Raw genomic sequence first — 17,500 nt, forward strand, 5'->3', positions numbered from 1 at the left:
TCTCTCCTCACTGCATTTTCCTTCCCAACTTACCTTCCATCCTTCCATTCTTCCATCCTCCCCTCCTTCCTTTCTTCCTTCCGTCCTCCATTCCTTCCTTCCTTCCGTCCTTCCTGCCTTCTTTCCTTCCTTCCGTCCTTCCTTCCTTCCTTCCTCTCTTCCTCTCTTCCTGTCTTCTTTTCTTCCTTCCTTCCTTTCTTCCTTCTTTCTTTCCTCCCCTCCTCTTCCCTCCCTCCAAATCGATGTCCTCATCAAGGTTCCCCTAAGCTAGGCTCTTTCCTCCCCTCTCCCTCCCCTCTCTCTCTCTCTCTCTCTCTCTCACCATTTTTTCCTCTCCTTCCTCCCTTCTTTATTTTCTTTTGCGTTTTTTTCGAGAGAAAGAGAGAGAGGGAGAGGGGGAGGGAGGGTCTGTGTGTATGTGTGAGTATGTGTGCGTGAGTGTATGTGTGTAAGCTGTATGTGTGTGTGTGTGTGTGTGTGTGTGGAGGACATTTATGTGTACATGTGCGTTTAAATGTGGAGATATGTTAATACTACTGCTGGTTATAGGTATCTTGAGTTACATTTATACGTACATGTGTGTATGGATGTACATGTGTTGATGTGTATAGCATGTGTGTGTATGATGGTCTGTGTGTATGTGTCTGAGTGTGTGTACCTACGACTGTGTGCGCGTGCATGCAGTACTGTATGTGTATGTGAACGGTTTTGTGTGTGTGTGTGTGTGTGTGTGTGTGTGTGTGTGTGTGTGTTTGATTGAATGTATGCCTATACAGTATGAATGTGTGTGTGTGTAAGTATGGGGGCGTGTGTGTGTGCACCTGTGTGCGTGTGAATGAATGTGTGTGCGTGTCAGTCCACCATTGATATCAACTCTACCGTAAAGCACCATGTGTACACTCTCAGGCAGGCTGTGTGTGTGTGTGTGTGTGTGTGTGTGTGTGTGTGTGTGTGTGTGTATGGGTGAACATGTGCACATTTGTATATATTTGCATGAATTTGTGTGCTTGTGTGTGATTTTAAAGAATTATTATTATTATTATTATTATTATTATTATTTTTGTTATTAAAGTCATTCTGTGATAAATTCGTTTCTCTCTCTCTCTCTCTCTCTCTCTCTCCATCTGTTGTCTACCTACCTGCCTATCTATCTATCTGTCTATCTACCTATGTATCTATCTATCTATTTCTAATTCAGGTGTTAACTAATTTTCAACATCTGTGCACTTTTACCTAGGTAGCTGTCTAAGTAGGTAGATAAAATAAACAGATAGATAGTGTAGGAAATCGTCAGGAAATATTATCTGAGAGAGAGAGAGAGAGAGAGAGACGGAATCATGAATCTTTGCCGCCGTCAGTTTTATTTCTCCCTCCCCCCTCCCCCCTCTCTCTCTCTCTATCTATCTATCTATCTATCAGGATGTGGTGGCGAGGGATAAGGATAAGATGGATAGACAGACAAATAGATAGATGGACAGATAGACATATATGAAGAGTTCTGTGTTTATATAAGTGAATGGCTACGCAGATGACGCTCTTAAGGTCTGAGAGAGAGAGAGAGAGAGAGAGAGAGAGAGAGCCATAACATTCGACATTCTATCAGTGACAATGGGAAGGTGATGCAGATTTGATGCCTCTCTCTCTCTCTCTCTCTCTCTCTCTCTCTCTCTCATCCAGGTGTGTTTGTGTTTTGATTGATTCATTCATAAAACTTACCTGTATGAATGAGTACCACGTGACCTGATTAGTAGTAGTAGTAGTAGTAGTAGTAGTAGTAGTAGTGATGGTGGTGGTTGTAGTAGTAGTAGTAGTAGTGGTGATGGTTGTAATAGTAGTAGTGGTGGTGGTGGTGGTTGTAGTAGTAGTAGTAGTATATTATTATTATTATTATTATTATTATTACAGAAGCGATAAGTTTGTTAGAGAGAGAGAGAGAGAGAGAGTTAACTTACTGATGGTAGTAAGCGAGTGAGATAGAGCCAGATAATGATGTGAGATGCTGAGAGAGAGAGAGAGGCTGCGAAGTTTTGAGCGAGTGAGGGAATGAGACAATAAGCAAGTGAGAGAGTGAGCGAGTGAGATAGTGAGCGAGGCCACACAGCACCCTCAGCGAATCAATACGAGGTTACCCAGCCAGTAGTCAGTTGCCTCTCGCTCTCTCACTCACTCACTCTCTCACTTTCTTACTTTCTTTCTCGCACACTTAACTTGCCCCCTCGCTCTACTGTATCTCACCTTCACTTGTTTCCTCTCTCACTTTATCTCACGGCCACTTACTCTCTCACTTTCTTTCACGCATACTTGCTTGCTCTCTCTCACTTTCTCTCACTCGCTCACTCTTACTTTTTCTCTTGATTTCTCCTCACATTTTCTCTTGGTGTTATGTACTTTCACTCGCTCACTTTCTCTCGTCTCTTGCTCACTTTTCTCGCTTCCTCACTCACATTCTTGCCCTGTCTGACTTTTTCTTTAACTCTTACTCACTTTCTCTCGTCTCTTGCACACTTCTTGCTCTCACTCTAGCTCTCTCACTCCAGTCGTATCACAGGCACTCTCTCACCTGTCTTTATTTTCACACATGCCTTCATCTACTCTCTCTCTCTGTCTCTGTCTCTGTCTCTGTCTCTCTCTCTCTCTCTCTCTCAAAGATAAGCGGATAAGGAGGAGAGATATCAGTGTTAAGGAAGAAACTGCCCTCACTCATATGACTACCGTGATTAAGATAGTGAGAGAGAGAGAGAGAGAGAGAGAGAGAGAGAGAGAGAGAGAGAGAGGCTACTGTTAAAATAGTGCTCTTATTTTGATACTGTTGCTCAAGATAGCGCTAAATACTGTTACTGTTGCTCAAGATAGCGTTTAATATTGCTACCGCTTTTAATAATATTGCTATCATTCTTTTTGTCGGGGGGTTTGTGCCAGAAGATTTTAGTGCATTGGAAAAAAAAATGATTGAAAGTCCTCCATTTATTGTCTCCCCTTCCTCTCTTCCCTCCCCCCTTCCCTTTCCTTCTCCCCCTTCCTCTCTTCTTCCCCTTTCCTCATTTCCTCTCCTCTCCCTTTTCTTTCGCTTTCTTCTCCCCCTTCCTCCTCTCTCCTCCCTTTCTCTCCCCTTCCCTATCCCATCCTCCCTCTTTCTCCCCTTCCGTCTCCCCCTCCTCGTCACTCCTCCCCATCTAGCTCCCCGTCCTCCTATCTCCTCCCCTCACTATCCCATTCCCTGTCCCCCCCTCCCTCTTTCTCCCCTCTCACTTCTCCCTCTTCTCTATCCTCGCTCTCTCATCTTACCTCTCCCCCTCCCCTTCCCTTCTCCCTTCCCCTCCCCTCCCTTCCCCTCCCCCTGTGTAGGTGAATTGGTTGTAAATCATTGATAGAGGAGGTGGTGTGATGCCAGCCTGATAACACTCTAACTATTACTCCTCTCTCTCTCTCTCTCTCTCTCTCTCTCTCTCTCTCTCTCTCTCTCTTTCTCTCTCTAACACTGCGGAATTTTGTCATCAGTGTATTTATTATTATTATTATTATTATTATTATTATCATCATCATCATCATCATCACCACCACCATCACCACCATCATCATCATCATCCACTGCAGGACCGGACTTCCCTACTAGGGACGTGTAAGCCATACCTCACCTCACTTAACCCCTTCACTACGAGAGGTCACAGCTGAATAAAATCGTCTGGAAACAGCGTTAAGAAAATAGAGAAGAAATTTGAAGGAAGAAGGAAGAATTGAAGGAGTGAAGGAAGGAAGGAAAGAATGAGAGGAAAAGAAGGATGGAGGGAGAGAGGAGAGAAGGAAGAAAAGGAGAGAAAGTAGGAAAGAAGCAAAATGAGGGAAAGGGTGATGGAAGGGAGGAGAGGAAAAAAGAATTAGAGGAAAGGAAGGATGGAGAAAAAGGAGAGAAGGAAGGAAAGGAGGAAAGAGAAAAGGTAGGAAGGAAGAATGAGAGGGAAAGACGGATAGGAAAGAAGGAAGGGAGGAGAGGAAATAATAAGAATGAGAGGGAAAGAAGGATGGAGAAGGAGGAGAGAAGTAAGAGAGAGAAAGGAGGAGAGAGAGGTGGATAGAATGCAAGGGAAAGAAGAAGGAAATGCAAGGAAAAGAGCATGAAGAAAGGAAAAATGAAAAGAGTGAAAGAAATCCGAGAGGAAAGAGGGAATGGAGGACGTAAGGTTGAGAATCTGGAGCATCACTATGTCTGTGTCGCCTTAACGTCCAACACACCCTTCCATTGATTTTACACCCTCCTACACTACACTGCATTGCACTACACTATACACACACACACACACACACACACACACACACACACACACACACTACCCTTCTTATACATAGACTAGGCAGCCCATTCCCTGTGTTCCTGTTTTACACCTTCCAGTAGGCGATTTATCCCCAGCAGCCTTCGCATGTAACCTCTTGGGCACTATAATACGCGCCATTTGTGGTATGCAAGTACTACCACGTTCAGGGCTGGTGTTATGGTATTAAATGAGTGTTTTTGAGTGTTATTGGAGCTTTTGTATGCACTCAAATGATGAAAGGGAAGATTGTGTGTGTGTGTGTGTGTGTGTGTGTGTGTGTGTGTGTGTGTAGTGTGTAAGTGTGTGTTGTAGTATAAGTACCAGTAGTAGTGTTGTGTGTGTGTGTGTGTGTGTAGTAATCCCATATCTTTTTAGCATCATCTTAGAATCCATAAAATTACTTAAGCAATCCTATATTCCTTTCGACTCATACGTAACTAAGAATCACGCCTAAATCCACAGATCATCCTCGTATACCCATATATACTCTCTGATTCTCTTCTCTTCCTCCTAGAATCTCTTTATGTAACATCTAGTCCCCTTATTTGACGTCAGAATCCTCCATGATGCTCTAAGAATCACTGTTGTTCTTCGTTGGCTTTTAAATGTCTTTGTTCTTTTAAAATCAACGGTCTTTTTCAACCGTTTTTTTCCTCGCCCTTTTTTGCGCGCCAGATATGGGAAATTCTCTCTCTCTCTCTCTCTCTCTCTCTCTCTCTCTCTCTCTCTCTCTCTCTCTCTCTCTCTCTCTCTCTCTCTCTCTCGTGTCAAATAAAGCTAGTGTTTTGATTTCTCTGTTTGGTCTTGGGAGGTGGAGGGGGAAGATGGCGCCCCCTTCCTTCCCTTCATAATAATAAACTCCCTTTCCTCCCTTCCTCTCCCATCCCGTCGTCTCTCTCCTTTCCCTTCCTCTCTCCCTTCCCCTCCTCCTCTTTACGAAGACAAGGGAGAGAAAATAAAAGCCAATGTTTTGATTTCCCCGTCTCGTCTTGGAAGGAAGGAAGGAGGAGGAGGAGGGGGTGGTAAGATGGCGGCCCCCCCTTACCTCCTCCTCCTTCCCTTGACTTTCTACCTCTTGGGCTACAAATCAAATTGACTACACCATAATTCAGGCGGGAGTGTATTCGTTGGGTATTAAATTGACGGACATGGTTGAGTGCGGGCCATTGCTCTAGCTCCGCCCATTTTCCCTCCCCCTCCCCTCCCTCTCTTTTGTCCGGGATTGCCACGCGTCGCTGGAGACAAGCGGCTTTTTGGGCTGTCTTTTTTTTCCGTGTACCTCATTACTGGGCTAGGGTACGCGGATGGGTGTATAAATCTAGCAGGATGTATGCTAACGAGTTGATTACGCGAGCGAGGGTGTGATGGATGGGAAATTTGGTGCAAGTAAAGCCGAAATAAATCCATGTAAACCTCCCCGACAGATGTCTTGGGGAGGTGACAGCTGATTGGTCCCGCCGCCATTGCCACGCCCCCCCGCGCCCCGCTCGCCAAATGGTCCAAGATAATGTCGGATGATTTAGCCCAAGTTAACTACTGGCAATACCCGCGGTCATACCAGAATACCGATTGTTCCAAGTAAGACCCGTGTTCCCGCCGCCGCTTTGACCCGACATAAAAAAATCAGTGAAGGTGTGGCGAGGGCGAGGGCGGCAGGCAGGGCAGGGCAGGCCAGGGGCGGCAGGGCAGGCAGGCAGGGCGGGAAGGGAGGCAGCGCCAGTAAGCCCGGCCTACAAGCGGCGACTTGGCCGGGATTTCGGAAAGATTTGGAGTGGCATGGCGGACTAGCGGGTCCTCGGGCGGCGGTGATTGCGGCGGATACTGCAGGATTGGCCCGCCTGGCGCGACTTACACCCTGAGCCCCACCTGAGCCCAATTTACCGCGCGGCCCCGTCTGCCCCGCCCCGCCCCGCCCCGCAGCACTCAGTCCGCCCCGCCGCTGCGGCATCCGCGGAGGGCGGCCCCGCCGGGGCACCAACCGCCCCGTCAGGGGCACGACAGCAAGCACGGGGCCGTCTGTGTAGGGGCTCGTCAACCGCCCCACCCCCGCCCCACACCCTCAGGGGCACACCGCCCCACTCCGGCCCGTGTGAGCACCCCGGCAGTAGTTGGGCAGGCCAGGGCAGGCCAGCCGCCCCGCAGCCATGGAGGGCCTGGCAGCCGGCCTGCATGACGGGCTGTCCCTGCACGACCTCCAGCCGCCCTCACTCACCCACGACCCCGCCCACACGCCCACACATGACCCCACACACACCCCGCACGACCACACACACGCCCACGACCACAGTCATAGTCACGCCCACACCCTGAGCTTGGGACACCGTCACGAGGCGCTGCATCCACTGGACGCCCACCACACCCTGTCCCACGCCCACACCTCCACCCACGGCACGCCCACCTCACACACCCACCAGGCTGCGCTACGGCAACCCCCGCCCCTCCACCCCCTCACGCCCACGCCCTCCACCACCGTCCTCCCGCCCACGCCCACGGACAAGAAGCCGCCCACACTCGGTAAGTACATAAGTTATCCTGGTAAGGACCAATTTGTCTCACTTTATTCAGGCTGACGACTGGTGGTCCTGTCATGCTGAGAGAAAGACAAGCAGTAAAAGTGTTAGGTCCTGTCTCCATTGCCCATGTTACCGCTGTCAGTGTGGTCAGCTAATTTAGGAATGGAGGACACCTGCACTCTGATGTGTGTAGATTTTCCCTGCATTTAATTTGTTTTTCATTTCTCTGTTCATAAAGAAAAAAAAAATGGAAAATGAGCTGGGTGGGATAGTCCTACGATAGCGCCGGAACTATTAAGAATGCGCCAGATTGAAAGTGTTAAAATAATCTTTAGTGAGGGGGTGATGGACAAGTAAAATTAACCCTCAGTATACATTCGTCGTTTGGACCAAGTGTTTACATGACGGTGGGAAAGTTGAATATTGTTGGAACGGTTTTGTAATAACTCGGAACTTTGGTTACGGAAATTCTACGTAAGCGGTATTTACTGTTTATCTAATGATACAGAAGAGATGAAGAAAAGTTGACAAAATAAGTATAAAGCAACTAGCATGAGTAATAATAATAATAATAATAATGATAATAATAACAACTAATTATAATAATAAACTGACATCATCATCATCATCCAGACTTCATCTACCCTTAGTAAAACGTAAGTAATAATAATAATAATAATAATAATAATAAATGATGAAAAGTTGAAAAAATAACCATAAGAACGAACTGACATGAATAATAATAATAATAATAATAATAATAGTAATGAAATGGTACCACTGATTATTTTCCTTATGATAAAAATTGTCATATCACCATTAAAAAAAAAAAATCGTCCGTTGGTGCTGCCGTTAATTTAAATCTTCAAATTATCAAAATCGTCTGTAGTCTCTGTATCCTCATAGCTATTTCCGTTGTCCATATCGGCAATTTCCAGCATTAAATCGTCATATCCGTTATCAGAATCATCAGTATTTGTGCTGTAATAAAAATCATCCGTTGTTGGTGTTTGTAAATCGTCATATTCGCTATCAAAATCGTCTGTAATCGAGCTGTATTCGTGTCGTTATTTCCGTGATCAAAAATCGTTGGTGCTGCCGTTAATTTAAATCGACTTATTCGTTACCAGAATCGTCTGTAGTAACGCTGTCAAAATCGTCCTTCGGTACTGTTAATAAATCGTCGTATTCTTTACCAAAACCGTCCTCAATATCGCTGTATTCGTATCGTTATTTCCGTTATCAGAAATCGTCTGTTGGTGTTGCCGTTAATTTAAATCGTCTCATTCGTTATCAAAATCGTCTGTAACGGCTGTTTACTCATTTATTTCCGTGGTTAAAAATCGTCCGTTGGTGCCGTCGTAAATTTAATCGTCACATTCGTAATTTAAACCGTCGCATTCGCCTTCAAAATCGTCTGTAACGGCTGTATCTTTATATCCAGCCTCCTGATTATTTGTAACTGTACTTTGCTAAGAAGCTATTTATTTCGTTATCAAAAATCGTCTGTAATGTTGCTGTATTCTGTAGTCTTATAAATTCCACGGTCATAAATCGTCTATAATTAACCTGGCCGGCCTTGTATCCTTAATTACCTTGTTAAAAATCGTCTGTAATTAAATTGTAGCTCATGTGTTGTTAATTACACTGCCAAAATCGTCTGGAAATAATTTGACAGCTCTATATCGGCAGTCAGTAATCGTCTGTAATTAATTTGAAGCTATTTATCGCATATTACGTTCTGTTATTAAAAATCGTCTGTAATCTGGCGGGCTTTGTATCCTTAATTAGTCATAAAATCGTCTGTAATAAGTTGGTGGGCTTTATCGCTAATTACACTGCCCAAATCGTCTGTAATTAATTTTGGCGGGCTTCGTATCGCTAACTACACAGCCAAAATCGTCTTTAAATAATTTGGCGGGCATGGTATCGCTAATTACACTGCCAAAATCGTCCGTAATTAATTTGGCGGGCTTTGTATCGTTAGTTACTTTGCCAAAATCGTCTGTAATTTATTTGGCGGACTCTGTATCGCTGATTACACGGCCAAAATCGTCTGTAATTAATTTGGCGGGCTTTGTATCGCTAACTAGTGCCAAAATCGTCTTTAAATAATTTGGCGGGCTTGGTATCGCAAACTACACGGCCAAAATCGTCCGTACTGAAGTGTATTGATCTCATTTTCTTATCGTGTACAAATCGTCCGTGGTGGTGGCTTGGTTGTTTGGTTGCCGTGTAGAGAGAGAGAGAGAAAAAAGCATAATTATCGTCTCACACTTGCTTTGTTGGTGTATTTTTTGACCTTAGATATTTCCTACACTTCTTCCTTCATCCATGGAAAGTCTGGCTGTATTTTAAATGAGATGGGAGGTCGCTTAGCTTCTGTTCCTTAGCGATTTATTTTGATTATTATGCCCTGACATTCTCTTGAGTTACTGTTATGTATATGTGTGTGTGTACGTGTGTGTGTGTGTGTGTGTGTGTGTGTGTGTGTTGCATTAGTAACGTACATGAGGGTAGTGGATGTAATGTGGAGCGTAAATCACTAGGAAGGATGCGTTACATAGACGCTAAAATCGCGGCGAGTAATAGCAGTAATACTAATTAGAATTCTGAAATTGCTAAAGCAGTATTCAAAGAACTTCATACTCACGATAAAAATCCTTTCGATACCATTGTACTGTAGACCCAATAATAAGGGACTTTTTATGACAAGTTTTTTAATGGGTTTTGACTTGTGAAGGTCAGGGTCATTCATACTGTGTTATTCAGATCATATTCACTCATGACCCACTACATTTCCAACGAATCTGCTCAAAATCGACCAAATACTTTCCCCAATTTAGCACTTTCAGGCATGTGGCGGCCATTTTGATTTTCCTCAGTATCTCAAAAAGGTTTTGTTGAATCTCAGAATCAAAACCCAGGTGCACTAGTGTATGTTGACGACTACATGCTGCAACATTTGCAAAGCAATCGATTCAGTAGTTCGGTTGCGCTGGGGAGAAAAAAAAAATGAATAAATAACACAGAGGGCGCGAGTGCTGCCCTAGTGCAAAGATTTTTTTTTTTTATAAAAAAAAAAAAAAAAAAAAAACGAAAGCCTGCAACCAAGATACATCAGTCCTGGATATTTCAAGTCTATTTCGAACGTTCTTGGAATGCCAGCTTTATATATATATACTGTATATATATATATATATATATATATATCAGAGTCAGTAAGTACTCCACAGAATAAGGAGTACTGAATAGTAGTAGCAGTAGTAGTTGCAGTAATAATAATAATAATAATAATAATCCATCCATCCATCCATCCATCCATCCATCCATCATCCAATCCTACGTTGCCCCATGAGGAGCGTAGGAGCCCGGGGCTAGGCAGTTGGTCCTGACATTTAAGATGAGAGTGAATAATAATAATAATAATAATAATAATATTTATAACTCGGCGTAAAATGTCCATCTCTGTGTCTTGAATTCTGAGTTGGGGAAGTGCTATGGGAAGGATGTAGAGCCGTGCTGCCGTCTTGATGCCACTCAAACTTCATGAAATACGCAGCAAAAGGACGAAAATCTGGGCCAAGTTAGAGTGAAAATAATATAGGTTTTCAGTACTTTCCCCGTATGTCCTGAAGTCAGAGTTTATTTAAAGCTGAGATTATGAGAGAGAGAGAGAGAGAGAGAGAGAGAGAGAGAGAGAGAGGAGTGTGAGGCAGTACGGTACTATCTTATCAGTGCTGTGGGGCTGCCGAAGCTTATCAGGTGTCAACATCTACATGCTGCCTGCCACCCCCCCCTCTCTCTCTCTCTCTCTCTCGCACACACACACACACACACACACACACACACACACACACACACACACACACACACACACACACACACACACGGTTATCTACGCAGTCGTTCAAAACTGTGTGTGAGAGAGAGAGAGAGATGAAGAATGAATATAAGGAAGAGGCAGACTAGCAAATGAGAATGAAGTAGAGAGAGAGAGAGAGAGAAAAGGGAAAGCTGGAACTAGAGGAAGGAACAGAAGAAAAGGAAAGGAAGAGGGTATGGGAGAAAGAGTAGAGAGAGAAAAGAAAGCAAGAAGAGGAGGAGGAGGGAGACAGGGATAGAAGGACACATGAAGGAGGAGGACGGGAAGAAGAGAGAGAGAGAGAGAGAGAGAGAGAGCAAACTGACCATCTCACAAACACCTCTAAACAGTTCCCACAACCAGGTAACAAACAGGTAAATAAGCAAATAAACATGCAAACAATCTCTCTCTCTCTCTCTCTCTCTCTCTCTCTCAGCCACGCAGTCAGCCAAAAATCCCCCAACTGTCCGGAACATTCTGACAAACACACGCATCACACCGGAATAACAACGCAATCCCTCCGGCAATATTGCTTTCATATTCCTAGTGTCAGATTGCTTCGCTCGGGGTTGATGTGTGTATGTAGGCAGTGTGCGATGGTGTAGTGTGTGTGTGTGTGTGTGTGTGTAAAGGGTTAGTGTGTGTGTATGTGTGTGTGTGTGTTCCATTCTCCCTCCCCTTCATATCTTCCTCCCATCCTCCTCTCTCTCTCTCTCTCTCTCTCTCTCTCTCTCTCTCTCTCTTTCTCTCTTCCACTTTCCTCTCGCCTTTTTCTCTATCCCATTCCGTCTCTCCATTTCTTTCTTCCCTTTCTTCCTCTTCCAGTTTCCTCTCCTCCAATCACCCTTTTTCCTTCCCTCCTCCCTCTCTCTCTCTCTCTCTCTCTCTCTCTCTCTCTCTCTCTCTCTCTCTCACGCACGATACAGCAGCAATTACAACAACATCCGTTTAATGTAGTTACAAATATTGGAGGTTTAGAGAGAGAGAGAGAGAGAGAGAGAGAGACCAATACATGCTAAAATTAAAACATATACTTAATCACTTTTAATACATCTAGACCTGATAAAGTATTAGGTATTAGGTGGTATTAGGTATCAGGGGGAGAGTATTGGGACTAGAAGAAGCTAGGCAGCGAGGATCACGGTATGAGATAAGTAGGACGCCAAAGTGTTAGGGTATCAGGTATCAGGTAGTATCAGGATATCAGTGGGAGAGTACGAGGATTAGGGGGTATCAGGAGTAAAGGGTAACGGTATAGGTAAGTAGAATAAGGACACCAGAGTATTAGGGTATCAGGTATTCGGTAGTATCAGGGAGAGTATTAGGGTTAGGGGATATCAGGAGCAAAGAAACACAGGTTAAGTATTTGGGCAAGAGTATCAGGATGTATGAGGTCACCAGAGTATTAGGGAGTCAGTACAGGTTGTATTAAGGCAAAAGTATCAGGGAGGATTGGAGCAACAGAGTATTAGGGATTCAGGGTAGGCTGGATTAGGTACTTGGAAATATTAGGGCTGTATAGGTAGATCACGGTATAAGGTAGTAACAGTTTATCAGGTATGCGTATTAGGATGTTTGGGTATAAGCTGAGTACCAGTAGTAGGGAATGAGAGTGAGGGGGAGTTGTGAGAATATGAGGTATGAGTGTATGACAGTCAAGTGTAAGTATCAGGTATTAGGATATCAGGTTACTGTCACAACAGACAGTATCAGGCGGTCAAAGTCACAGCCAAAAATATAAGTCCCTCCTCCGGTATGAGTGACGGAGTATGAGGTATCAGTACAATATATGTCAGGCAGAAGTATCAGGTATTTAGATAGAAGGTATTAGGTATCAGGCTACTAGAAGGTATCAGGATATTAGGATATCATAACTACAACAAAAATATATGCCCCCCTCCGGTATAAGTGAGGGAGTATGAGGTATGAGTCCAGTACATCCCAGTAGGAGTATCAGGTATCAGGATAAAAAGTATTAGGGTATCAGGCCACCATAACCAGAGCAAAAATACGAGTCCCCCCCCCTGGTATGAGTGAGGGAGTATGAGGTATGAGTGCAATACGTGGCATCCGACAATACCCGCCCTAATCCCCCCTAATACCAGCCTAATACCAGCCGCAGCACACCAATAACAACAAATGGGTATAAATTTAATATGTCCGGTGAGGATTTATTCGCTACAAATTCAATCATGGCGCTGGATTGAGAGAGAGAGAGGGGGGGGGTTGAAAGAGACAGACAAAAAATACAGAGAGAGAGAGAGAGAGAGTGAGATTGTTATAGGATGGGTGACAGACTCAAATAAAGTCTCTCTCTATCTGTCTGTTTACCTCAGTCAGTCTCTCGTCTATGTCTATTTATCTATCTCATGCAGTAGATAGATAGATGAATAGATACTTGAATAAATGGATAGATAGATAGGTAGATGAGTGTATGAATGGATGAATGAATGACTGCATGAGTAGATACTGAATAACTGGCTGGATGGATTGAAAAACAGATGAATGACTAAGTGAATGAATGAAAGCCAGATATCCGTATAAATGAATGAATAACCCAATGAATAAAACACCCAGGCCTTACTACCAACGCATGCATTATCCGATTTTGTGAATGAATAACAACGCTCATTCATTTCGTAGTGTTATGAATGAAGAAAGAATTTGTGAATGATTTGTAAGATGTAAGAGAGATGGGATGGGAGGATTGGCAAAGGTGTTAAGGGATTGTGTCATATGCGTAGGGATTAGAGAGAGAGAGAGGGGGGGGAAGAGGGGGGAAAGAAACCAGTGTCCTAGTTCAACTAATCTTGCAATCCTCTCTCTCTCTCTCTCTCTCTTTCACACACACACACACACACACACACACACACACACACACACACACACACACAGCTTCCGGTCAAGACGCTAGGCCTACCTGTAAACACTTAGGACCCTCTCAAGGTGTTCAATATTGACTAGGACAGGTGTGTGGGGGCCAGGTGAGGTTCATTGTGGTCCAGGTGAGGTTAATTAGTGTGGGGCAGGTGAGGTTAATTATGGGCCAGGTGTGGTTAATTAGTGTGGGCCAGGTGAGGTTAATTATGACCAGCTAGGGTTAATGTAGGCCAGCTGATGTTAATTAATGTGGGCCAGGTGAGGTTAATTACCCCCTCAAGGTAGGCGCAGCTCTAGAAGTCATTGCCAGGTAGCGCCAGACGATTTTTTATTGAGCGGAAAATCATAGACAGGTGTAAAATTATTTTCATTAATACTAGACGATTTTATTCATCTGTGTGGCCTTTCATTCATCCATCTATCTATCTGTCTATCTATCTTTATTCATGCATCTATCCATCCATCCATCTATCTATTCATATATCCATCCAACTATCTGTTTATCTATCTGTCTGTCAATCTATCTTTATTCATGTATCTATTCATCCATCTATCTGTCTATCTGTCTATTTATATATTCACGTGATTGGCATTCAAAGGGTTAATTAGAGACGCGTTGGGAGCTCCCTAACACCTCTTCCTAAGCGATTTATTTTGCTTCTTATACGTAACAGTCGTCTATTGTCTTTCTTAAACCATTGTAATATCGCCATACTCTGCATTTATAAGGTACAAAATAATGTTAACCAGCCGAATTCAAAAATAAATCGCTAAGGAAAAGGTGTTAAGGTGCTAGTGTCGTTATTTTATTTATTTATTTATTTATTACCAAGATCCCTAACCCCCTATCAGTTCAGTTGATGACCAGGTGTAGGCAGGTTGGAATATTTTTTTTTTTACTTGTAACCAAGGAGATTGCGTGTGTTTGTGTGTGTGTGTGTGTGTGTGTGTGTGTGTGTGTGTGTGTGAGAGAGAGAGAGAGAGAGAGAGTAAAGCAATTTTTCAGGGAGTGTCTGAGGGAGGATTGTAAGGCTCAGGAAAGCTGCCTCTCTCTCTCTCTCTCTTTCTCTCTCTCTCTCTCTCTCTCTCTCTCTCAAAGGACAGTATCCGCTCTAATTCAATTACCATTTGTTTGTTGACAGATTAGGGTGAGGGGTAACCTAGCTCTCTCTCTCTCTCTCTCTCTCTCTCACACACACACACACACACACACACACACAGGGTTGATGTGGATTATTGATTCTTGTGGGTACATTATCCACATAAGCAAGAAGGGGAAGGGAGGAGAGGGGGCAGGGTAAGGGGAGTGGTAGAGGAAAGGGAGGTGGAGGAAGGGGGTAAGGGGAAGAGGGGGAGTTGGAGGGGTGGGGGAGGGTAAGAGGAGAGGTAGAGGAAGGGAGTACAGGGAAGAGGAGGAGGTGGAGGGGTAGGGAGTGGAAAGGGAGTGGCGAATGAGTGTCAAAAAAGTGGAAGATGCCTAACTCATAAACCCAACTGGTCAACTCTGGAACCGTTTTGTGTGTGTGTGTGTGTGTGTGTGTGTGTGTGTGTTCTCAGGAAAGGGTATATTTCTCTCTCTCTCTCTCTCTCTCTCTCTAGCGAAATAAACTCACTTTTCTTATCTTACCAGTTTCTTATTCTTTCTCCCCCCTTCACCTCCCTCCCCCCCCAAGAGGGGCTTGGAAGGCGTTGGGGTGGAGAAATAGGAGCTTAGAGGGGGAGGGGGGCGAGAGGGAGGGAAGAAGGGGAGATGGGGAGGGGGAAGGAGTGAAGTAGGAAGGAAAGGGAGAGGGGAAGGAAAGAAAGGGGAGGGGGACAGGAAAGGGAGAGAGAGAGAGAGAAGGAGGAGGGGGAGAGGAGAGAGAGAGAATGGGGAGAGTGAGTAGGGAGAAAGAGTGGAGGGAGGGGGAGGGATGACAAAATGGAGAGAAAGCCATATTCAGCCTCCGTGATATCCAACTATTAGCTCTCTCTCTCTCTCTCTCTCTCAGGGTGTCGTCTTGTCCACTGTATATCACTCTGTGCGAGAGAGAGAGACAGAGACAGAGAGAGAGAGAGAGAGAGAGAGGGAAAAAGGCCGGGTGGTGCAAAAGTTGGTGCTGGCGAGGGAAGGAAAAACTGGAGGCTTTACCGTGGAGGAAAGTTTGTGGCTCCTTCCCTTCCTTCATTTCCTTCACTCCTTTATTCATTCCTTCACCCCTGCCTCCATCGTTCCTTCCATCATTCATTCATTCACGCCATATACCTTCCTTCCTTCCATCATTCATTCATTCACTCCTTACCTACCTACCTACCTTCCTTCCTTCCTTCCTTCATTTAAGTCATCACTCCTTCCTTCATTGTTCCTTACTTTCCTTCACCCTTTTCATTTCTCTTTTTCGTTCTTTTCCTTCGCTTGTACCTCATCTTCCTTCCTTCCTTTTTTCCATCCTTCCCTCCCTCGTTTTCCTCCCTCCCTCCTCGCTCCCTCCTTCCTCCTCAGAGTGCGGAGGAAAATATGAGACAGGAGAGAATGAGAGAAGTTTCAGGGAGTTGTAATATGAGAGAGAGAGAGAGAGAGAGAGGAAGAAATTTACGAGACGAAGTAATAGGCCTACGAATCATTTTGAAAATCATAATACATCTCAGTGTATACACGAATCTACCTTTGAGCGAAACTTAAAGAGAATATGCAAATAGATAAATAAAGTTCGCAAAGGAAGCATTAATAAAACTGAATGGAAAGTGGACGAAAAAATATGAATGGTACTGAGGGTGAGCGAAGAATTGTGGAGCTTGAGGGAAACAGACGAAAATATTTGGGAAAAAGTGCCTTCCTCCATTGGAATTAAAGGAACTATGCTTTTGTGATCGTGTTTTTTTTTTTTCCCCTCCACGTGCCTTTACACACTGGTAGTAGTAGTAGTAGTAGTGGTGGTGGTGGTGGTGGTAGTAGTAGTATTAGGAGGAGGAGTACAGTAGTAGTGGTAGTCGTAAGATGATGATGATGATGATGATGAGGAGGAGGAGGAGAAGTATAGAGGTGGTAATAGTAGTAGGGGGGGGGGAGACGAAGGAGTTTAGTAGTAGTAGTAAGAGTAGTATAACATTATACACCTACTTATGTATTGTAAGAAATTAAGTAAGAGTAGTGATTGCACGGCTACAGAGAGAGAGAGAGAGAGAGAGAGCAAGAGGGCCAGTAATCCTTTAATCGATACAGCCACAAAACTTTACTACACCTGCTGCGTTGCCCGGTACTACTACTACTACTACTACTACTACGACTACTACCACTGGGGATACTACTGTGTTAATGTTGCTGCTCAGATTGGGATGGTGGTGGTGCTGACGATTCTGCTACTACTACTACTACTTCTACTACTAGGAAGAATTCCGTCTATAAAGGAACGTTGGGCCCATATGAGAGAGAGAGAGAGAGAGAGAGAGAGACCCCATCGACCGCTAACTCTTATAGGGTACCTGGATGCACCACTCTTGCTCACATTTTCTTTATTTATACTCTCTCTCTCTCTCTCTCTCTCTCTCTCTCTCTCTCCGTTTTTAGCTCATTTCAGTATTTATTCCTATATATCTGCCTGTCCCCCCCCCTCTCTCTCTCTCTCTCTCTAATCGCCGCACCTCCAGCCTCCGTACAATAAGGCTCAGGGCAGCTTCACTCAAGGGCTTCCTCTGTTTGTCTGCTTTCTGCTTCTCGCTCCTGCTGTCACTGCCGCCCTTGTTGGCTCTCCTACTTGGTCTCTGCTTGACTCTCTCTCTCTCTCTCATTTATTTCCTCCCTCCTCCACTCCCTTCCTCCATCCATCCTTCCTTCTTACCTTATATCCGTCGTTTCTTCATTCGTTCTCACCTTCTCTCCCTTCTTTGGTCCTTCCTTCCTTCCTCCCTCCCTCCCTCCCTCCCTCCCTCCCCTTGAGTGGAGAGATCTTGAC

The 17,500-nt window shown here is 44.5% G+C and overlaps 1 protein-coding gene across 1 annotated transcript in view; it reads left to right on the plus strand.

Annotated features, from left to right (window-relative positions):
• Positions 1-6,454: 6,454 nt before the first annotated feature.
• Positions 6,455-17,500, plus strand: part of LOC145414096 (pituitary homeobox x-like) — a 21,007-nt gene continuing 9,961 nt past the window's right edge. The window contains exon 1 of the mRNA XM_080283655.1: positions 6,455-6,824. Within this exon, the coding sequence (XP_080139781.1) occupies positions 6,455-6,824 (370 nt within the window). The remainder of the gene's footprint in view (positions 6,825-17,500) is intronic.

Source organism: Coenobita brevimanus, chromosome 98, assembly GCF_032717465.1.
Source record: "Coenobita brevimanus isolate Jiangsu-jjx chromosome 98, ASM3271746v2, whole genome shotgun sequence".
Lineage (NCBI taxonomy): Eukaryota > Metazoa > Arthropoda > Malacostraca > Decapoda > Coenobitidae > Coenobita > Coenobita brevimanus.